Below are 23,813 nucleotides of genomic sequence, written 5' to 3'. Positions count from 1 at the left end.
TGGCTTCCAAAGGGACACTGATCATGTCCTGACATTCCCATCTCTTTCAACAGCATCAGTGCCATGACCATGTAGCCCATTGTTACAGAAAGACATTGTATTGATCTGGAAAAGGATGCCTGGGGAGCACTGAAGGTGAGATCACCCAGCAGGACGAGTGCTCCCTAAGACAGGGACTGAAGGCACCTGGGCCTGAAATTTCTCAGGACTTCCTTGAGCTGGATGAACAAGTCAGCTAAAATGGGACAAGAATATCCAACCTGTATTCAATTGCCAGAACACGGACTAGATTAAGGGCAGACAGCTAGGAGCAGGTTTCCTGGGCTCTTGGAGCAGATGGCAGCCCACTCTTAAAAGTAACATTAGCACTAACATTTGGGGAAACATTGTAACTAAGAACTGACCAACTCACACCCCCAGAAAGCAATTGGGAGGGGAAGAAAAATCACAACATTTAGCGAGCTAACGAAGTCCAGACAGATGCAGACAGGATCTGAAAAGCAAGAACTGAGCAGAGGAAGCACAGTTTGACCTCAAGCTGTAAGAGCAGGTTTTGTCTCTGCTGGAGGAAGATACCTGAGCCAATGCCTGTACCAGTTCTGATACAGGACAACAGCACAGCCTGCAGTCCTGTTAATCTGAGTAGTGGGCTACCTCACGGGCAGGGACCAGCAGTGAATCCTCTGTGCAACATCACCCCAGAGCAAGGGGGCATTTCCCTTGGCAGGCAGTGCAGCAACACCTGATCCACTTACAAAAAAAAATAGCCTGTCTCACTATCTCATATTCGAAGATCACCAGTCCTGGAAAGACCACTGTAGCCACACGGCGGGCATTCAGAGCACAGCGGGCTCAGTATGACTCAAATCCTTCCTTGAGGACAAAGTTGGAAAGTTGAGTTTGGAAGTTCTGCTATAACCGTAGATTTTGCTCCTTAAATTTCACAGGACACAAGCACAAGGATTTTAACACTAGAAACTAACCAGGGATAAGGGAACTCAGATGAGAGGCAACTCAGTCCCAGATTTTGGTCCAAGGTACCTGCCAGAAGTTGGCCATAAGTGAAGGAGGAGCTGGAGGCCAGATGTACCAGCATAGAAAGCAGACAAGGAAATAAGGCAAGTACTGTTTCAATTGTTGCCCTCGCTATACTGTGCCTGGAAAGGATTACTTCTGTTTTTTGAATTGGGCTGTACAAAACTCAAACATAGAGCAGAGTAACTGTTTACTTATGCAAAGCTGAAATCTAAACACCTCTTTGTAAGGGAAGGACTAAACCTGCTGTTCTATGAAGCAAGATGCTATGACAGTGCTTTGCACAAAAACAGCATAAGAGCCTGTTAAAACAGACATAAGCAAAAAAAAAAAAACCAAAGAACTAGGGAAGGAAGTGAGGGTGGTGGTTAGTTTTGAGTTTTCGTAGGAATGGGAGCTGACTCAGCTCCCTTGAGTGCTGACTGCCCAAAATGCCAGACTGCAGAAGGCCAGAGCAATTTACACTGGGCTCGGGGTGGGGGACTGAGACCGGATGCACTCACATCTGGTCAATGACATATGCACATCCTCTTGCAAAACAGTTTGCTGCTCTAGCAGGAAATATATTGCTGAGGGGCAGCTTCTCCCTCAACTCCTTCTTGTGAGATGCAGCTTGTCTTGCTTCTAGTGGATTAAAAGTTTAAAAAGTTCTTAGGAAGTCAGTGCTGATAAACAGAGTTGAAACAGAGTCTCCAGAGACTTTGATGTCTGCTTAACCTAAACAAGAACAGTCACCAGGAAGGCTCCTGTTAAACACTTTGCTTCTGTTTGTACCTCTGGGCTGAAGCTTCACCCAGATCTCTGCTGCAGCCAGCTCAGTACAGACTGACTCCCAGCTTTTTTTCCTGATTCACCTGCTACACGGGGGAGAGAATCAAGTCCTCATTATGAGTTGTATAGCTGTACTGGATGGACAAGGTGAGCAATAATCCTTGGGGACATAAGAAACAATGACTACACAAGTCCTTTGGTTTCAGAGGCTGAGCATGAGCTGTCCGAGATGGGCAGCCTAGTTTTGAGGACCACAGCCTGGAGTAGGATTAGATCTAGTTTTAAAACACTTTCCTAAGAAGAGTCGAATTAAAGTGTCTTTTTCCCATCTTCTACCTCCATGTTAACTTTGTTTCAAGTGTCATTACTGTGCCAAATGCACAGCAGAGATTCTAATTTCTAATATAAGAAAGCTCAGGCTGCACTAATGCTGAACTGCAAAGATGTTACAGGCAGAAGAGTCACATCAGCTTCCTGACTGATAACAAGATTTACAAGGCTGGAGAAGACTTCATTACAAGGCAGGCATGAAAGCCTGACAGCTCAAAGCACTGAGGGCCAAAAGAACACAGACTGGCTCAGCAAGATTCACACACAGAAGAGCTATTTCTGGTTCAGCAGGTAGATTTCCTTATCCGCTGTCAGAAGCTGACACAGAGCAGAGCCTGAAGGCAGCCATCATTTACATGCAAGGGCCTGGCACTATCCTAGCTCAGGGTCCTTCCTCCTACATTTTCCATGTGCCGGGAAACATGAGGTCACACAAGCAGAGAGACACCTAGAATGAGATGCCACTGAGCAACATTCCTGCCAGGGTGTTCTCAATCTACTCAGCCACCTCCACTCAACACAGGTCAAATGGTTAGTTGGTAATTAAGACCACACTTTCTTGAACAGGCTTACAGAAAATAAACCAGAAGAGCAGTGCTGTACCCCACATTCCTCTAGTTACCTGACTCTTGATGCCTTGCTGAGTGATGAAGGTCTTCAGGGCCCCTGTTTCAGAGTTCTGAGGATAGCCAAAGTCCAGGATTTCTACAGAAGGGTAGAAGAAGGTTAGTTCAGAGCTGCAAGGTATAAACATGCCAACCATACTAACCATTCCTATAAAGAGAGAGCCAATCAGTGCACAGACATTGCTTACACATTAAATCTCTAGATAAGTTGCAAGAACATGCTTTACAAAGAAAAAAGGAACAGCCTTGTTAACTTGACTTCCCAGTGCAGTATTTTGGAGAGTAGGGGTGATGGAAAGCAGTTCAACTGATTAATTTGCTGGTTTTTAACCATAGTTGCACTTCTGGATTAAATGTTGACTAGTCTAGCCATGTGCACTGGGCACACCGAGCTTTTCCAAAAAAAAATTCACAGGACAATAAAGAGCATTTATCCAAAGCAGAACAACCTAACTTCACAGAATTTTCTTTAGGTTTTGATTTTCTTATAAAGATGTAATAAAAAAGGGGCCTGCAGGAAAGCTGGGGAGGGGCTTTTCAGAGAAGATAGTGATAGGACAAGGGGTAATGGTTTTAAACTGAGAAAGGAGAGATTTAGGTCAGATATTAGGAAGAAATTCTTCCCTGTAAGGGTGGTGAGGAACTGGAATGGGTTGCCCAGGGAGGTTGTTGATGCCCCTTCCCTGGAGGTTTTTAAGGCCAGGTTGGATGAGGTTTTGTGCAACCTGATCTAGTGGTAGGGTTCCCTGCTCGTGGCAGGAGGGTTGGAACTTGATGATCTTTAAGGTCCCTTCCAACCTTTATGATTCTATGATTCTACAAAAAAAACAAAACCTAAAGAAAACAACAGCAGAGTAGTGGCACTACCGGATGATCAGTGTGGGAGTGAAACAGATGTTAACTACAGACAGGGCACTTCCAGTTCCCTCAAAGAGGAAGGGAACAACCAACAAGAGATCTAGAGGGGAGAAAAGAGTACTAATGTGAACACCGAGTACCATCACGCTGGCAGGTTTTCATTTCACTGTGCCTGCCAGAAGATAGCAGTGACTGACTCAAGCAGATAAACAGCAGTCTCTTAATCTGCCCAGAGGGAACAGAGAGACCACCAGTCCCTGTGACCCATGGCTAAGAATTCCAGGACACACACTTGTGGGGCCTTGTCTGGAAAACAAATCAAAGCATAAGTAATGCAAAGTGCTTATGTTGTATGAAACAGGGACAGTTCAAGGGCAATCTCCACAGGCAGGCTGATAGCATGAGTATCTGAAGGGACACTTATTATTCTGGGGCGAAATTTAGAGCTGCATCACTGGGGGAGTTCTGGCTGGGACACAGGTTGGGTTTTATTGATTTTAAAAAAAACAACAACCAACTGTCTCGACACTGCCCCCAAGAGTGGCAAGCACCGGGGGTGACTGCTGCCATATAGTGCTAGAGCCACCTGAGCATCGCTAGGATGGCTGCCCTTAGAGGTGCTAATGATGGCCCTCTAGATACCTCAGTGTAATGACAGCCCTACAACTACACAGGATCTGCTCAGAAGCTGGAGTTCAGTACCAGCTGCCTCATTTACCCAAGTGCACACCTCCCAGCACATCAGCAAAGTGAGCCATGATCAACACTAGGTTATGGGTTTGAGATGTTTCCCACACTTGCAATACAGGTGGCATCAGAAAGCAGAACAAGTAATTCTGAACCCTGTCAAACACATTAAAAATGCTTCAAGGATTATTACTACATCACATAGCAGATAAGGGAAACATCTCACCATCCAGCAGCTCATAGATCAGCACAAAGTTGTTCTTTATGTTCTCCTCGCTGATCTTCCCGAAGTAGGCAGTCATCACGTCACACATCTTGTACAGAAACTCAAACACCATGGCAGCGTTGACATTCTGCTTGGTGACAGCAGCCAGCCAGATGTTGGAACGTTTGACATGGAAGAAACTTGTGCGGGCGATGTTGGTGACAGGCGAGCGCACCTGCTGCCGTGCGTGGATGACATTGACGCGGAAGGCGTCCACGGCATTCCGCCTAGGAGATCAGCACCAAGGGTAGGTTAGCGCCAGTTAGCACAGCACACGTAAAAACAAGCTGGCTGCACAGTTCTGCTTCTGCAGCTACAGTGGGACACTGAACTACACACACCAAGCTCACTTAGGAAGTGTGCCAGGGGATGTGTCTAAGTGGGACAAGTGAAGGCTCTGAGCAGAGTTAGACATTAAATTCTGCATAAACTAAAGGAGACACAGACTGCTACTGGTCTCTGAGGAGATCTGAACTACAGTGCAACTGTGGTCAGAAGGAGAAGCTAACCTCCATTCTGGAGTCAGACAAAAGAACCTGGCTTTCAATTAATTTTGCTAGCTCTCCCAGTTGATTGCTATAGCTAGGAACAAACACAGTAGCAGCTTATGGCTCAGAGAAGAGACCGGTTTTGACCAAACACCTAGTTAGTCTACTCTGCATGCTCAGGCCTTCATACTCTTGCCCCAAAGCAAGCTGTGGTCTCCCAGGATGTTTGTTGATGGCAGGTCCTCCTAGACGTACCACTGAGGAAAAAAACAGCAAAACCTACCCAGGTCACCTGACAGATGTCAATGCCCAGGTACACCACAAAAAGGAGCTTTAGTTCCAGACCCACCTCACCTCCATACCCCACACACCAGGGAGGGCAGCCTCAAAGGAGCAACAGGATTAGGAACATTTTTGGGTTTCCAGTTACATGTGTCCTCTTCAAGCCAGCTAAGCTTCAGGTCTCTTGCACATGGACTTAGGGTCCTCCCAGTGCAATGACCTGGGAGCACTGCATTATGTGCACTGGATGGTCCAGCACAATTTACAGTAAAGAGGTTCTGCACAGTCCCAGAAAGGTGCTGTGCAAGCTTCCCCTAGATGCTCCCATCTTTGATGCAAACTATCTGTACATTAGTGACAGGGAAAAAATCCCTCCTGGGTAAACAGGGATGTCCAAGTGACATGTCGGACACCAGCTCTTCAACACTACAGTGTCCTTATCCAATAGCTACAAGTCAGAATAAACTCCCCAAATTAAGTTAAAGTCCACCAATCCTAAGAACACAGGAAAGAAGCCCAAGTGCTTTATATGGCAAGACTGAGACTTAAAGCAAGTCAACACACCAAGCCAAGGCTTGTCTAGTTGTGCTTTATTATTGATACTCTCAGACACTGTGGAGAACAGGGGGTCTGCTGACTGCAGCATCAAGGCCATGGTACTGATTACTCGGAACCATGTTTGAAAGCAGACAGTAATATCATCCTTGCAAGCAAGGATACAGGCATACAAATATTTGTAAGCATTGAGAGTTGTCAACAAACCAGCAGACACTTCCAAGTTTGAAAACAAAGGACCATAAGCTACCACAGCAGGATTTTGCTCCTTGAATGAATGTCTGGGCACATAAGTAGAAACCTCATGAGTAAACACGCTCCCCCATAAGTCAAATTCTGGCCTTGAAATATTTATCAGATTTTATTCTCCCAAAAGGTTTGCAAGTTTGAGTTAATTTTTCATTTTCATCTTAGTTTTTCCATAAGAAAGTAACTTCATCTACTATCAAATAACAACATCTGAAGCTCCATTCTTCCTCTCCAGTAAGCCTCGTAAGGGAAGTTCAACTTATTCTGAAGCATTAGCCCTCCCAGCCTCAAGCTCTAACCCACTAGAACTAGTTCCAGAACCAGCAACCAGACTGGTGCACACTAGAGGAGAAGCCTCATGTTGGTGAGGCTTTTCCAGCACACCAATTGCCCACTGTGCAGTGCCAGTCGTGGCCTACCACGCGTCTCTTACCTATTGCTACAGCAGCCAATGAGATGGGATGGACAGAAATGGCGCCAGCGGAGAAAGGAGGAGTGACAGCAACAAGAGAAAGGGTTAGAAACACACACACAAGGCACAATGAATCCAAAGAGATAAGGAGAGACCAAATAGCACCCCCTCCCCCTGCTCCTGGGCACAAAAGGTGGTCTTGGATGGACAAGCTTGGCAGCAAAGAAGCCCTCAAGGCACGACGTTGATGTGCCGTGGTCAGGCTGCCAGCATTGACAGACTTGTGTTTGGTTGAATTTTAGGGCTAACTGGGCATTTAGTCCAGATGAGCTTCATCCTTCTTACATCAGCAATACACAGTCTGCTCTGCTAACACATGTGGCAGGCCTTGGAGGGGAAAAACCTCAAAGCCTCAATCTGAGGCATAGCCTGGTGACTGTAGAGTATCAGGTATCTTCTTTCCAACCTGCCTCAGAACAGAGTTGCAGATCTGGGTGCAAATGTTTACGGCAGTACTTCTCATTTGAAGCTGTTTGGGTTGATGCTTTCTGGCTTGGTCCAGCCAACAGGAAATACAGCAAGTTTGATAGAGCTGGAGCACATCTGGAGAGACACGGCACATCCTACAGATTCAGACACTGCTCTATCCGGCTTGCACTTTTTCCTTACAGATCCAGAGACATTAAGCCAAAGTGATGTATTAGAAGCTCAAAAATCAAATGGCTATTACATTTAAAGTACATGCAGTCTGTCACGTAAGCTGCTCGATTTCAGATAGCTTATTTTTATTAAGTAGCTACATTCTTAAATGCAGGTAGGTTCTCCCAAAGACTGTGTCACTGAAGAACAAGGCACTTGAAGATCACAATAGAGCCCTCCATGGTATCCTGAATTAAATGCAGAGCGCTTTGCTTTTGTTTTTTGTTTTTTTTAAGAGGTTGCTTATGCATGCAGCTAGCTGCTGTATGGACAGATGCGCTACATGCACTAAAGCCATTCTAAGTTGCAAGCAAAGAAAGTCCAATTTTTGTGGTGCTTCTGCCCTTAACAAAGTCAAGGAAAGGCTCTCTTCATTGACCACCACTTGGCTCATTAACATTTGAGCTAGCATGTGCTTATTTAGACCCTTAAACTGTATAAGAGGAGGGGTTCTCATAACCAAAGACAGCCTTCAATCTCTCCCAACACATCGGTTAAGGCTTCAGAATGCTAAAGGTTAGTGCCAAGACCAAGGATTCTTAAGAGTCTGTCGCTCAGAGCCCACATGAAGATAGGCAGCAGCTATGCTCATTTCCCATTCAACCTACCTACCAACAAGCTGGATGGGCTCAGCCCTCAGCACCTCAGATCTATTGTTTAGGAATTTAAAACTGCTCTACTGGGTTCTAGAAATCTATCACCTGGTTGTTTGGTTAGAGGCAGAACACCTACAGAGATCAATACAAGCTACAGTATGAAGGTTATTTCTTTCTCTACCTCCCTTTGAAGGTTAGGATACTAAAAGCTTTTAAGCAGACCTGGTATTGATGCTGATGCTCAGAATAGAAAATGGCAGATATCCAACTCCACTTGCTTGCTATAGAGCTTAAGATTCTGTTACTTGACTACACCACAAGATCAGACACAGCCATTTTAAGTCACCTTGTTTTGTAAGCTTACACATCAAGAATTCCAAACCAGCTCTGAAGGCCTGTTTAAGAAGGAATCCAACACCTTGGGCAGGAAACTTGGTTAAAAGCCAGCACCAACTCCACCTGAGTCACAAGACTGGCACTTTGACAGGAAATTAATAGAGGATTTCACTCAAGAGAACACCGACTCCTGAAGTCCTAGAGAACACTTGAAATTTTGGCACCTTTTGCCAAATGAAAAAGTTAAGATAGGATCAGGCAGGAAATCCATTTTCTAGTTTTGCCTGGCCAGCTGGCAGGAAGTACTTTATCACGTACTGAACACAAGACACTCACTATACACAGGAATGAGCCAAGATAAAAAGCTATAGAAGATCACTATGTTAAAAATATTAACTGAGGAGTGAAGTAGTTATCTCCACAGCCAGAACGATGTTTAAATTAAAAGGCCTTCTTGAACAAGTATCAGTTCAAGCACAGTCCTAAGTGCTTTAAGTTTGCAGAAAAAAAATAATATTCTTACCAGAAACTGCAGTAATCGTGTCCCTACCTTCCCACGCAACAAAGGCTCAAATTTATCTGTAATCCAGATTGGGTTGGCTCAGTCACAGTGATGCCTACTCATTAGGGGAACTTTACAAAGTCAGATGTGGACTATGAATTGCTCTGAAAGGCTTCAGCTAACACATATTCAAGGCTTAAATAAGTTAGTACAGCAGAAAAGAGCCAAAACTTTGTAGCCAGCAGTTTTCTGCTTCAGAAATACAATGTTTCCTTGGCTCAGCTCCGTGTGGTAGTCCTCGGATAACTTAGTCAATCTTAAACGGTTACTTTGCCTTTGCAGACTTAGAACAAGCGAAGAGATTTAAAGCTCAGGAGGCAAAGCCTGGTTGCAGACTGTTGACTGCTAACTCCATCTATGAAACACAGCAAGCCTTGACAAGCTACTAGTTCTACCTCAACTGTTAACCTCCACTAGACAATCCATAACCAAAAGGGACATAATCTTCATACTAGAGAAGTCTGAAGGCAGACTGGCTTGACAGTATTTTGTAATTCTTGGCAACAAGTTATTTCACAGCACATCCTACCACCATGGAGACCTGGTACAAACTATTTTTTCCTAAACTGGTCTGAAGGATCTTTCCCATTGGACTTTAAATTAACACCTAGCACAACCCTGCTTCCATTAACTATATTTTAACTCCATTAACTTAAATTACTAACTTCCACCTAATATTTAACACTAATGAAAACTCACAAAGAAGAGTAGTGCTGTGCAAGAAAGCCACATGGGGCTTCAGTCCAAGCATCATCAAAACCTGATATCAGGTCCCTACAACAACATCCTCTGCCTGTAAGACACCAAACCTTGGGATTTATCAGCCTAAAGATTGTACAGATGTGCGCATTTTAACACTTGTGCAACTAGACATCTACAATCAACTGAAGGCTTTCAGTGTTTCCCACAACTTTAATTACCAATGAATGCAAGCTTTTCACATACAAGGCTGCCATACAAAGTTGGGGGACAGAATGCCAGCTTTAAGTGTACAGCTGTGGTTACTACGAGACTGCTTGCAGACGTAACTTTCCCAGACCCACAGTCAGTCTCCTGCATGCCTGTACTTGATGCTAGACATCTGTGTTTGAAACTAATGCCAGAGCCCTGGTTAGAGTGTGTGGCAGGCAGTTCCCACATTACTGCTCCCATAAAGTTTTAATGACTGCAGTGAGGCTGGCAGTCTCCTGTAGTGGCAGCCTGTGTTGCTGAAGTATTTGGAGCAACAGTTAGATCTCTACCACCCAAAAAAAAGTCCCAGGTTTGTCAAGTAGACCATCCTTTATCATCTGTAGGTGACCAGGGCTTAACAAGCACGCTTTTTTCTGAACTAAGCCTAGAGCAGCAAGTTGAGTTGCAGCCTTGCGTGCATGCACAGCTAATGCAGAACAAAGCAGCTCTGGGTTTTTGTCCACACCAAAATGAGAATGAAATGCAAAGACCAGGGATGCAACAGAAGCACTTACCCAATGTCATCCCGGTAGACTCGAGAGATTAAAACCTCTCCTTTGTGATTATAGATGAATAAGCCTCCGATCATGATGGAACTTTAGTCTTCTCTTCCCATGTTGCTTAAGACCTGAAGCAAGAGAGGGCATGTATCAGTAGGCTGCATGGCAAAAAGCAGTACAACATGCACGGACTTTCACACCTCCTAGCTACCAGACACCTTGTCACACACATCCTCAACCAGAAGACAATTCTTACAATGCCTGCAGTGGTGAGGACCTGACAGCACACACCTTGATGCCACCAGAGTAATGAACTCTAGCAGACCGCAGAGAGGGAGAAGTGGAGGGCATGGAGAGATACTCCTGAAAGTCTGATCATGTTGGCTACTTCACCTAACTAATCTTGTTACATCTGGCCAGGCTGGCACATGGCTGAGGCCTGGCAGGGCAGCTAGAGACTGAAGAGCAGCTCAGATGCTGGAATCTCATGCAGACATCCTGGACAGAGTACAGAGTTCCTTACTTAGAGGACTATGAGAAACAGCATTTTACTTCAAATAGGAAGGAAGTGGCTTATTGCTGCAGCGACATACGAGACTTTATCTGCTGAGCTTTTACATGGAAAAGTGTGTGTTCCCAATGCACGGTACAGACTGTAAATGCCACAACAGAATTAAGCCCTAACTACATGCCAGTCTCTCCAGATCAGCATTCCCACATGTCTGCTGCAGAACTGCTCCTTGGGGCACACGGTAACAAGGACTCCATGAGGAAGCCCATCCAGAACCAACTGTCTCAGTCCAGCCCTAAGGAGCCACCATTGGAATCCTGACAGAGGCCCAGCTGAGCTACTTCCTGAGCTTATCTGAAACAAATGGAGAGCTTAGGTATAGGTGAGAACATACAGCTACCATGCATCCTGTAACATGTGAGGCTCTGAATGAGACTGCAATTTGTAGCCAGGACTGAAGCTTCAAATTAGCTCTGAAATAGATGCAGGTTTACTTCTCGTTCTATTCATCAGCATGGATAGATCAAGCCTCAAGTATTAATAGTGTCTGGCATATCCCTTGAATGAGAGGAAAAAAATAAAACAGGCCTGGGGCCACAAGCAAATCAAAGACCCTGTATTTCTACTATAAAGTGTTTATCTCCCCAGTGACCATGATATAAATCAGATGCAATTCATAGCTAGCACATGGTTCACGCAAGTGTTTGAGATGTCACCAAGCCTACCACTGTAAGGCGTGAGGTTCTTTACAGCAAGTACACCTTGGTTTATTAACACTTTTACATAGTTTTTATATAGTAATGTTACAGCCTTTCCTGATCCCTAGCAGCAGTACTGAGTAACACTTCAGAATCCAAACTAAGAGCAGCCTGACCACAAGGTGCCATTGGAGTGGAAGATCTTAACTATGACCCACTGGAACCAGGGACTAGTGCCTCAGGTATTACAAAAGAAGAGAACTACAAGCTGGTAGACATTATTGATGCAGAGATTTTTTTTAATATACAGTTCACCAGATCCCATTCCAGTAGCCATATATACTCCTATTTACTTAGGTCCAAGTCATAATACCCACTCTAGCAACTGCTTGGTTGACTTAGTCCAGAGAAGAGCACTACAAACACAACAGGGCAAGACTTGTGCCTCTGTCTCAGGACAATCACGCAGGCATTTTGCAGCTTTGGCACTGCAGAACCTTAGATAACCAACCATCTCCACAGTGCTGTTAGGGTGGGTGAGCCTACACCCACTTGTCTGGGGTGGGTGGAAAGGATAAGAAGAGGCTAGCCTCAAGACAGATGCTGACAGTGACCCGATTCGTTTGCTCAGGAGCACAGAAAAGACAAAGTTAAAATGACCTAGCCTCAGATCACCTCAAAGGTCAGGGAAAAAGCATACAAAAGCAATACACACATCAGAGGAACACAAGGACTTCCAGCATAGAAGCCTGGAGTATTAAGAGTAACATATCCTCCAGAAGTTATGTTCAAGAAACTAGTATGCCTGTTTGAAGGAACTACTGCAGACTTGAGTTCTGTGCTAAAACAAGACTTATAGCACAGGCATTACTTTTAATTTCAGAATGACAAACAAGAAACTAAGTTTTATATGCTTTTACACCAACATTTTGAGCGACGCCTAATGAGCTCTCAGAGAGTAATATTACACACACTTCTCTGCTATAGGTCTTCAGCTACCAGATGGTTGCTTCTGCTTGTTACAAGGAAAAAAAAAAAAGAACAGAAAAAGTCAGTTAAGTCAAAATAGCAAGAAACAACACAAGAGCAGTTTCCCCAGAGCTCAGTAGGGAGCTTCCTGGCTTTTATTCCCACATTCTGCCAGCTGGCTATTAACAGGCTATCTCCTGCCACTTGTCAATTGCTTCATGTGGGACTGCTATCAACATTTTTTATGTCTAAGACTCCATCCAGCAGAGAAAAGTTTTTCAAATATGTTTTTCTTCCACTACCATTAGTGACACTTTATACCTTCAGGATACAAGTATTCCATTTACTTCCAGGATAAGTCTCCACAACCAAACCTATTAAGACAGAGGCAGCACACAGTCTGAGATTGCCATGGAGTTATTGCGTGGGAAGAGTCACCTGTAGCTGTTCACTGTGCCAAGAATGGAGACAGAAGCTACACAGTGTAGCTGGCAGCAAGGCCAGTATCCTCACACCAGAAGATAGAGACAATCCTGCTGGTTAACAGGACAAAGCCAGGTTCTCATATTCAAGAAGGTGGTTGTAGCACGTACTCATGGCTACTGACATGAAAGACACATGGCTCAAACAGGTATGCAGGAGGCCAGTGAAAGGCAACATGCAGGGCTAGAAGCCAAAACATGGAGAATACGTTTGAATACAGTTTCCCAGCAAGTCTGGCAGATACTGAAGCTGTAATTCAGCAAATACTTAAAAGGTCACTCACACAGTCCAAATGATAAAATAAAATTAAAACAACTTGTTGCCCACTCTAAGAAATTATTTTCTAATTAGTATATTTTTCATTCCAGCTAAAATGTAACCATGTCTTTTCAGGCTGCTACAGTGCTGGCTTCCACATTTGGATAAGGACTATTGCTACCAAAGGTGAAGAAGAGTTCCTGCGTCCTCCTTAAGACTTACACTGTATAGAATGGTTTCCTGGAAGCTTATGCAACTGGTCAAAGTCGGATCATTTGAATCCTGCAAACCCTTTCCAGAAGATTCCTAGAAAGCGCATCCTAGTCTTTAAAAAAAACAACAAAAAAAAACCAAACAAAAAAACTCCCTCTTGGGTTTTAATGCTGCTTAAGTTATTTGTTTCACTATTTTTAGCATAAAGGAAACATCTGCTTTGACAAGCAAAAAGATCAGACAGAGCATATACAAGACAAAGCCTCTTGCTAGCTTGACAAGCAAACTGCTTTCTGAAAAAGCATTGACTTCAATATTACTGTGTTACTAAAAAAATATGTATGAGACTGCTGATCAGGCTTTGTGGTGGAAAGTTAAGACTTCTCTTAGGAAGATCTATGAACTTTAAATGTTGATTGTGATAAGGAGGCTGTGCTTTCTCATATGTTAGGTTAGAACATTCTTTAATCGCTTCACTTAAGTTACAGACAAAAATATCAGCATTTTAAATTGAATTGTGGTACTATGCAGAGTCAAAGGCTTGCTTATACATTAGTAAAAACCTGTTAGATGGAGAGTATATAGAGCACAATTCAAGTGCTTTCAGTATTAAAAAATCCTTTGGTGATGCAAAAAATGCTCGGCTTCTTCCTTACACAAATACACTGGGAGCTAACTTCAGGCTTCAACCTTCCACACACACTTAGCTCCTAACATAACCAGCTTCACGTGTGCATTTAAGAGCCACATTGGCTCATACTGCAGGTCTGTTAGCTCAGTGTATTCTCTCTGACATCAGGAATGAAGGGACAGTCAGATAACAGTAAGGACAGATCGAGGAAACACTCCCCAGGAGATCTCCCAGCAATGGCTCGTTTGTTTTAGAACTCTCAGTGGATCTCTAAAGTGTTTGGCCAGTTTCCTCTCAAATCTCCATCAACAGCATCCCATGGCAAAAGAAAAAGTCTAGAGTTTTTACAACCACTGTGTAGAACATCCTCCTTTTTGTTTGAAGTCTGCTTTTTCTTCCTTCCCTCAGCTTTGTTTAATGGACTCCATGTGCAGGAAGAAGCAAGTAAAAACTAGCCGGAAGTCTACCAGCATAAATATACCTGAGAGGTCTGCACTAGCATTATTTCACATGTAATAGCAGCACTTCTCCATACCAGTTACCATGTTTGAGACTGAAAAAACTCACAGTTCTACAGATCGAGAGATTAAACCTGAACTTACATTTAAGTGCAATTTACCCACTCAACTTTTGTTAGATAATTTGGTAAAGTGTCTCCAGGTAGCAAGTAGTCACATGGGATAAGGACAGTAAACACAAGGAAACAGTTTTAGATGACTAACCTAACTGTACCAGCTGTCTGTCAGGTCTCTGTGGTAGCTGAAGGACACATGCTGTGTAAGCCTCTGGCTGCACACTCATCTAATGATATCAGTGACCGGAGAGGTCTCAAGTGCATGAGGTATTTAAAACAATTTTAAGTAGATCTTCCTTGCTCTGCTTGAGTTCTGCAGTCCAGCATCTTGAAACATTCCAAACATAGACAGCACAATGGCATCAATCCAGCTTACAGCAAGTTTGGGTTGGTGCAGTGCTGTTTCCCTCAGTCAGTCTTCACCAAGTTTGCCCATGAGGGAAGTTCAGGAAACACTGACAACATTCCAATCCTCTGCTCAAGCCTTGCATTGCATCCCTCCCAGACACAAGATCAGAGTGACCACACTCCCTCCCCACTACCCAGTTACTTTCATCAGCTAACAGGAGCACATCCACACAGCTGGTAACTCAAGAGGTGGCATGACTAGCCTGGAGATATATGAACAGATGCAAGGAAACTTATACAAAGGGCATCATGCAAAAGAAAGTTGCTTAAAGCTTCCCAAGAAGAATGGCTCTTTAAGATCACAATGGCTCTCCTTGAAGTGGCTGCAGTGAAAATAAGCCTGCTTTGTTTTGATCATCAGTTGTGTTTCAGTGCAAGTTTCACAGATACTTGTTCGGGTATTTCAAGGTTACACTACAACTAGAATGAGGTTCCTAGTGGTACAGTTCAGTCTTGGTATGATCTTCCAGATGTTTTTAAATAATGGTTTTCTTTTCATATCAGCTTTGAAAATGAAATATCTCTGAGTGCTTGTAATGGTTAAGAACTGCGGGAAACAAGACTCAAATTTGAGACTGACACTCAGTGACTCACAGCTGCTAGGATCAGAAGGCCTCAGAACAAGAAATCCACTACAGGAGATGGGTTCATCTGCTTGCTGTGCATGAGCAACATGACTCAGAAAGCTTCCCAGCATTGCTCAATCAGCTTTCAATGACTCATTCTGTTCCTCTCCAGAGACAGCCTTCTCTAGGGAGCTTGCTCTGCACTGTTTGAGTTTCCTCAGGCTAATAGCTGAAGAGCAAAGCCAACTGCTTCTTCAACTGTTTATCACTAAGTGCCTGGAAACGAAGAAGACTCTAGCTGAAGCCTCTGGGTTAATGGTCTATCAACAGCATTTTCAGAGCTCTGCAACTCCACTCCTTCTGTTTCACTAGCTTGAACATATGGTGACCTTATCCACACTGCTAGCTACAGTTTTGTTTTCTAGTTACAGTATGAATGGTTTTATTCCCCATTAAGGTACAGAGAAGATCCCCATATGTATTGAATTCACACCAATTGGTGACTAATCACCTTAATTTAGGAATAACAGACCTGTCCCAATACACTCTGCATTCTTCAAGCAGCTACCGACTGGGGTAGGAGTGAGAGCTAATATCTGAATAGCAGTCCCACAAATCCCTAAGGCCAGAACACTTCCTGCTGGGCTGCCAAATATTCACATTCCCCTATACTTCTATTTCAACTGATAAATAAAATGGTAAAGGATCATGAAGAGCATCATAGACAGACCATGTACTTATACAGGCTTATAAACCCTCTCAGAGTTAAGGCTATATGGAAATGCCTTTTCACTCCAGTGAAAGCAAGAGCATTAAGATACACCTTAAGCAACTGTGGAAAAGTTACAACATTAAGACAGCCAGCTACAAAAAAAGAACATGCATAAAAAGGAAATGCTGCGATGTGGATTTGAATGCATTTCAGGAGTTAAATAACTGAAAAGCAGTGGGATTAGCTGGACCTGCAATGACTGACATGGTAACCTGCACCTCCTTAAAATAATCCAGCATACTCATCTCAAATCACATCACTGCTTGTGCAGTGCAGGGGATGTGCATTAAGGAGCATCCCCCTCTCAAACCATCACAACATGTTGGATGAAACTCCAGAAGCCAGTCTGCAGCACCACAACTAAGGAACTGCAAAGGAAGATAAAGATGCAAGGAAGCACAGTATCTCAAAACCTGCTTTTGTCCACTGTTTCTATCGCAGACGGAAAACACTATTTAGTTTAACCTACAGACAGGTGGTTCTCTGAAAGCAACACTATGCTCTTTCAGACCTACATTGTGCTATACTTGGAACACTTGGGTGTTGTCACGAGCACAGGCTCGGGCAGCAGGATCCTGTTGCTAGGCTGTCAGTAACTTCACATATTCTGGGATGCGGCAAGTGGTTGAACTGGGAGCTACCTATTGAGATGATGCTCTAAACCTGCATTTGGTGAGTGGAGATTCAGCAGGTCCCTCCTGCAGCATGTAAAAGCCCAGTCTTCCACTTTCATTGTCTCTTCATGGACGCTAACCTAGAACAGCTGCAGAAAAATTAACAACATACAGCACAGAGCTTTCTTGGACTAAACAAAGCAGACTTAAGGAATGGACTAACAAGCACAGTTTGTTCCCTCTGCAATGGTTTGTTTGTATCTACAGCAACTCTTCCAGGAACACCACAGCAAACAGTACCAGTTCTCCAGTTTTCATCTAGTGCATCAGCCTCCCCTGGTCTATCTACTTGAGAAGCCCTAGCATCACCAGTAACAAGACACCACTGTAGTAGCACAGTCATCTGTTCATTAGGATATGAAAGACAGACCTGAATTGTAGCCCAAATCCCAGATACACAAACATTCCTCCAATACATCTGTCCCATAACCTTAACTATGTCAGACCGCAGACCATTAATCCTTCCCTGCAGCAGCAGGAACAGTGCTAGCTTCAACCTCTACCACAGCCATCTGCCTTTTGTAACTGTATTTGCACAAATGAAAATATACAAACAAAAGAAGCTGATCTACTCAAATTCATTGCTTAGGAAAAACAGGGAATTGTTAGCCAGTTTTCTGCAGACGTGCAAGGCAACACGGCTGCAGTAAACGCACCTTCACACTCAGGCAAGAGATGCTTGTTCCAGCCCAAAAAGAATGAGGTACTGTTTGAAGGAAACACATTGTTAGCCATGTGCCGACAGACTAACAGTACTAGAGCCACCATAAACTTTTGGGTATATTGGTATTTTTGCCTCAGGAAAGAGCAAGTGCAGTTGTCTGTATGCTCCCATAGTAGTTTCTCTAAGTTTAGTCCAGGCAGAAGCTGCTGAGCTCTTGCTGGCCACCATCATGGCAGGTTGGCTCAGCAAACCGTCTTTGTTCCCTCTCCAAAGGTGCAGTGGTAACACAGCAGCTCAAGAGTAAGTGCTCAGGAGCAGCCTGACAGCAGCTCTTATGCTGCCTCTAACAATTTAACTACAGTTCCACATTACCACCCAAGCACCCACAGCCTCAGTATTTGGCAAGCACTAGTAGCATCCTGACAGCCCAGGATGCATTTGTCCACTCATTTGAGAAGGCACCTTTGGGATCAGCCGTGTTTCATTAAGCCAGCTGTGCAAGTGCTGTTCTCACTACAGATGCACCTCTCCAGAGGAGGTTTAGCATTCCAGGAGGTGAAAATAAGCGTGTGGCATGGTTTGCCAGTTACCTTCAAACTGGCCTCTGACAGAGCACCAGAGCTGAGGGGACTCCTACTCATCCACAAAGCCATTTTGGCCACAGCCCCACTGTGAGACATGCTGTTGGCTCCAGGGAGTCTCCTGTACCATAAAGTACGGGGTATGAACAAACACAAGACAATCAGTAGCGAGACCAAGACCCAGCTACTCCAGGCTTTGTCACTCTCATTAGGGGTCTCCAAGTTCCCCACAGTACACACATGACTGTAGTTTGAATGAAAACAGGAATGCTTATATCTAATCTACACAGCACATCTAAGAAACAGCAATCACAAGTCAGTTCATAAGCAGGCATAAAGCAACCAACCCATTTAGTAGTCTATTAAAAGGAAGTTTAGTTTCTAACTTAACAGTAAGACAGACCTTGGTGCATTAATGAGCTTATCTAACTAAGCCATCCAAGGTACATTAGCTGCTAGAGTTCTCATCCAGGAAGAAACCAGAAGTACTGCAGCTCTCACCCAGAGGAACAAGGGTAAACCAGCAACTGTAGCAATTTCTGCATTCCAGAAATCAGTATGATCTTGGACAAGTGACAACAGTTGAAGCAGGAGGGAGATTAGTCAAGCTGCTCTGGCAAACTAAAGTTATTCAGAAAATCAGTCCTTTCAGGCCAGCACTAACCATTATCAAACCAAAAGCCTTAAGGCTTACAATGATGTCATCACCCCACCAGCTAATCCGAGCATCTAGGTGTTGCTTAGAGGGCTGATTTAGCCACTTTCCAGGAGGCCAGGGGCTGCACTTAGTTTTAAACAAGAGTAGCTGCAATCACTTCAACCTGGGGAAGACAGGCTGCATAATTTAATTAAGAGGCATACTGTGAGCTAAAGAGCTACTGAGATAAACCCATCAGTTTCAGAGAAACTGTTCCTATTTTAAACCAAATCCCATAAATCCCCCTACCAGTGGGAGGAAAAGAAGCACGTTCCATTCTTACCTCCTACAGTCTGCTTATGTGTACCATACTGCACGTAGCCAGTCTAAAGAGTAACAGGACATAAATACTGACAAAAGGAAGCACAAGAAACTCCCTTACTCCAGTAAAGCATCACAGGAGCAGTGCTTAACAGACCTCTCCACCTTATTTTGCATTCAACCTTATCTGAACAGCCCGGATGCCGCCTTCTATTTGTATCAGTTCTTCCAAGGCAATTTTAAAGTCAGTTGGAGGAATCTCCTACTCCCTTTCCACTCTTAAGCTAGAAACCTGAACAGTGACTTGCTTTCTACCAGTCTTTTAACAGAGAGGCTAGAGACATAGACTGTAGTTTCAATAAGAGCTTATATTTGGCAGACCAATAACAGTCTAGGTGCCCTGACTTGCTAGTGTTTCTCTTTCTGCTATTACTGTGGAGCAGCTAACTGCATTTCACATTCTGTGTCTCAGTCTGCAAGCTCTTAGCTGAGCTGCCAACCTCCTCCCAAGATCAAAATAATATATGGCTTGCTAACAACTTCTGACTCTGTGGGTCATTCACGAAAAGAAAGATGCTCACTCTGCCAATTATATTTTGGCACCCAAGTCTGTACTTCAGTCTATACTCCAGTTAACCCTATGAACAGCCTTTAAATACTCTGAAGGTCTTCAGCAGTATAAGCTCAGAAAACCAGTGCAAGATACTGTGCTACAAGACAGTCTTGGCTTTCTTATTTCTTGATGCAGGGATAAGACAAGAAAAGTTTAACTAGGGTCACAGGAAGTTTCTTTACAAAGCCCATTTTGTTTAGTGATTGTTCCCATTCCATCTAGAAAAATGAGATACTATCAAACCAGAGTGCATTTCCAGTCATCTGTGCTTCAAATAACTGAAGATGTAACCCTTCACAGTCTCAAGATGCAACCCTTCACAGCCCAGGATTGTGCTCTCAGGAGGAGAAAGAAGCCAGCCATAATACCCTTCAAGGGTATCTCAAATGCTCTCCATGGTCAGTTTACAGCTTAAAGGACACCAGGTATCTTTGTCACTAGATGTCAGTAACATGGCATCTCCTACAGAAAAGAAGTGATGCCTCCCTTCTGACAGAGAAAATATGGAAGTAGGCAGTTAGGCAGCATCTTGTCAGATCAGAGACTGTCCCTGCAAGCCAATTTCACAGGAACAAGCACAGCTTTTGCAACAGGAAAAAAAATAGTAACTACAGCTCTGAGAGCATTCAGGCAACCATTGCCCAACAAGACACCACATGAGCCTGTATGCAGCTTAAAATCTGCAATACTTAGACTTCCAAGCTGCAGAAGCCATCCAGACTCACCTACCTGGGAAAGTTCCAGGCTAAGATTTTGGCAGCCTGAGGCTAAAGCTTGACAGCAGCTTTGTCATACTATAGCCAGCAGAAAAGAGATCATGGAATCACACAGGTCATGGGGAGAACACCAGATCAAAAGCAAGTCATATCCTAGTGGGGAGAGAAATCAACTGCACTGGATGATAAACACAGGCTGCATTTCCTGCAACTTTACTGAACACAAAAACCTAGCCCAGGGAAGAATGGAAGTCATCTAGAAGAGCCGTTAGATAAGAGCCCATTTTAAGCCTCAGAATAAGCACAGTTAGCACAAGCAGCACCAGGTTTTGCCTCAGCAGGTTTTCCAGGAAGAAAACTCGATGCTGCAAGCCATGACCTAGCTAATTCAGGCTTGTATCAGTAGTACAAATAATTTTACAAGTTCCTGCCCGATCCGACCACAAGACCTTTGCTCAGGCTGACCCAGCACGTCGGTGCAGGCCTTCCCTCGGCGCCCTGTGTCACACAGGGCTTGACTCCGTCCCCATCCTCATGCAATTCAGCACCGCAGGGCTGCCACCCCTGGTATTCCAGACGGATTGCTAGTTAACACAAGCAATTAAACTCCCTCATCCATTAGCAAAGTGCGAGCGGACGAGCCAGCTCCAGCGGGGCTGGGACCCCCCTCAGCGGGGACTCAGGCAAAGCCCTCCCGGGGCAGCCCCGCTCCCCTCCCACACGGCCCCGCAAGGAGCAGCCCGGCTCCAGGGGCAGCCGGCGGGGAACATCGCCCCTCAGGAAGGGCCCGCACAAGCCTGCCAGGGCCGCGCCGCGCCCCGCGGGCTAGGCCCGCGGACCCCCACCCCCGACCCGCACCGAGGGAGCCGCCACCCACGGCAGCTCGGTCACCGCCCGGGCGCGGCCGCAGAGCAAGCCCCGCCACGGGAAGCCTCCCCGAGCAGGGGAACAGAGCGCACACTCCGCCGGGAGGCGGGAGGACCGCCCGGGGCACCTCACCTGCCGCCGCCCGCCGCCGCTCGCCGCCCCGCGCCCAAGATGGCGGCCGCCGCCCCCCGGCCCCCGCGCCCCCCCCAGCACTGCAGAGCCGCCGCCGCGCATGCCCCGCCCGCACCCCCGCGGTGCGCGTGCGCCACGGCGGGAGGCGGGGCCGGCGCCCGGCGGGGGCGGGAAGGCCAGTCCCGCGCGATGCCTGCCGGGAGCTGTAGTCCTGGGGCGCGGGGCGCGCTGGGAGGTGTAGTCCGGGCCTTGGCGCGGGGCCGTGGTGTGGCCGCCGTGCCCAGGCGCGGGGCGAGCGGCGCCGCCGAGGCTCCATCCTGCGTCCTCCCCGGCCCGCCGGTAGGGACAAGGAGGTCCCCGCGCAGAGGCCCGAAGCCGCCGTACCCCTCCCGGGGCCGCCCAGGGCGCATGGACCCCCCACGGACCCCCCGACGCGCACCCGGTTCCCTTCCAGGCGCCGCTACCGAGGGGGCTGCACCCAGCACCGGGGCCGGCGCGGGCTCCGGCCGCAGCAGCCCCCATCATCCCAGGGAGAGACAGCTGGAAAACAGCCCCTGGGTGCCCGGGTCCCACTGGGATCAAGCCGAGCAGGACAGAAAAGATCAGGCTGGGGGGAGGGAAAAAAAACCCAACACAAGGCAGGAGTCCAATAAAACTATGTTTATAAATAAAAACAAGGAGATTGGTTTTCTTTTTATAAAACCCAGCGGGCAGGGTAGGGCAAGGGCATGAGCAGTGGCTGGCGAGGCAGGAAGAGGGGGGAGAGGTGGCAGCTTGCCGGTGAGAGGCGGGGGACAGGGTGGAAGAGCAGGCACTGAGCAAGCTGGCTCCGGCAGGCAGAGCAGGAGAGGCTGGAGGGAGATGAACTGATGGCACGTGAGAGCTGGAAGAGGGGTTGCAGGGGCAATGCAAAGCCCCGAGGAGGAAAATACATTTCATCTCCATCATATAAAAACTGCAAACACAAGAAGGACCAAAGGAGGCAACACTTCCAGAGAAAGACCTGGCCTGGCAGTAGGAGACGGTGCCAGGACACCAGCACCAATAGGAGCAGGTCAGTGCGACTGGACTGTACCGTGCTTGGCCCTGGGCATGGGGAAAGGAGCTGCCCCCAGCCCAGGGCACGTCTCTGAGTACCCAGAAGAGGAAGGGAAAAAAGGGAGCACTGGGGCAATCGGACTCTACTGTCCTGACACATCTGCAGGCACTGAGCCCAGAGGCCACGATTCGGGCTGCAGCCTCCCTCCCCAGAGAGGTCATGTTGATTCACAGCCTGGAGGCAGTAGGGCCATCCCAGCTCTGCCCCAGAACCTCATCCCTCCTGACATGTGGTGCTGGGCAGAGGGGGAGGCAGACTCGGGCCCTTCACAGGGCAAATACAGCAAATCCCAAAGCATGAAAGCTAACCAGTCATGCCCTTCCCTCAAATATCTCCATCCAGACCCTAGAAAATGTCACAGTGCTGAGCAGCAGCATGACAGTAGGAGGGAGAAGGCTACAGCTGCCACTACCAGTCCCTGGCATGGCACAGCACCTACAAATGGGACAGGCAGCAGCATGTCACAGGGAGGAGGGCAAAGAGCAGAACTCTGGCCTGACACCCCCCGCCCCAAGTACCCAGGGGCAGGCGCAGGGCCCCGAGTCATGCAAGACCGTGTGCAGGCTCCCACCATTGCTCCAAACTGAATGCAGAGCTACAGCCCCAGCCCTGAACCTTGCAGCCTGGGCAGGGTGAAGGAGAGTCCTGTGATGGGGCAGTGCCAGGCTTGGACCTGGCCCAGTTTATGGGCAAGAGGAGGGAGGCAAGACGGAAGTGGCAGCAAGTCTCCACTCCTTGGAGGCACTGAAGCCCTGGAACATTCACACATTAGCCAAAAGGCAACTAAATGGGATTTAAAATGCTTCTAGTAAGGCTGGTCCCTGCTCCCCTCTCAGGGCTGCGGGAAGGGCAGGGCATCTTCCACAAGGGGGAGGAAAGAAGCCATCTTCAGCGCCACGTGTGCCCAGCGCCCGTGGAGCTCCGTGTCCTGCTGTCGGGCCACGCCACGCTCCAGCTCTCCCCCCCACAGGCGGCAGGCTCAGAGAAAGTCAAACACCCCGTAATTCTTTGCTGCTTGATAGAAGAAACACAAAAGGGTGAAAGAAGAGATGTTTAGGGTGGAAGGACCGGGCAGCAGCGACACACGGGCAAGCAGCACAGGGTGCTGGGACAGATGCAGATTAATGGGGTTAGAGAGGAGGGCAGGAGGGAATTACCATTGGCAAATACACAAGTCTGGTGGCGGGATGGGCTGGCAGCAGCCAGCAGGCCTGCCAGGCCTGT

At 46.5% G+C, this 23,813-nt stretch overlaps 2 protein-coding genes across 6 annotated transcripts in view; both read right to left on the bottom strand.

The window, feature by feature from the left end:
* The window catches only part of AP2M1 (adaptor related protein complex 2 subunit mu 1), a 29,248-nt gene extending 7,672 nt beyond the window's left edge, over positions 1-21,576 (bottom strand). Inside the window, exons 1-4 of the mRNA XM_051626234.1 lie at positions 21,491-21,576; positions 10,218-10,330; positions 4,534-4,799; positions 2,759-2,841 (exon numbers count right to left, since the gene is read on the bottom strand). Of these exons, the coding sequence (XP_051482194.1) occupies positions 2,759-2,841; positions 4,534-4,799; positions 10,218-10,291 (423 nt within the window). The 5' untranslated portion in view covers positions 10,292-10,330; positions 21,491-21,576. The remainder of the gene's footprint in view (positions 1-2,758; positions 2,842-4,533; positions 4,800-10,217; positions 10,331-21,490) is intronic.
* A 559-nt stretch (positions 21,577-22,135) lies between these two features.
* DVL3 (dishevelled segment polarity protein 3) overlaps positions 22,136-23,813 on the bottom strand; it is a 32,081-nt gene continuing 30,403 nt past the window's right edge. For all 5 annotated transcript variants that reach the window (XM_051626049.1, XM_051626053.1, XM_051626051.1 and 2 more), the window contains one exon: positions 22,136-23,600. In XM_051626049.1, the coding sequence (XP_051482009.1) occupies positions 23,569-23,600 (32 nt within the window). In that variant the 3' untranslated portion in view covers positions 22,136-23,568. The remainder of the gene's footprint in view (positions 23,601-23,813) is intronic.

This window comes from Apus apus, chromosome 8, assembly GCF_020740795.1.
Source record: "Apus apus isolate bApuApu2 chromosome 8, bApuApu2.pri.cur, whole genome shotgun sequence".
Taxonomy (NCBI): Eukaryota; Metazoa; Chordata; class Aves; order Apodiformes; family Apodidae; genus Apus; species Apus apus.
This window is presented reverse-complemented; position numbering and strand designations above follow the sequence as displayed.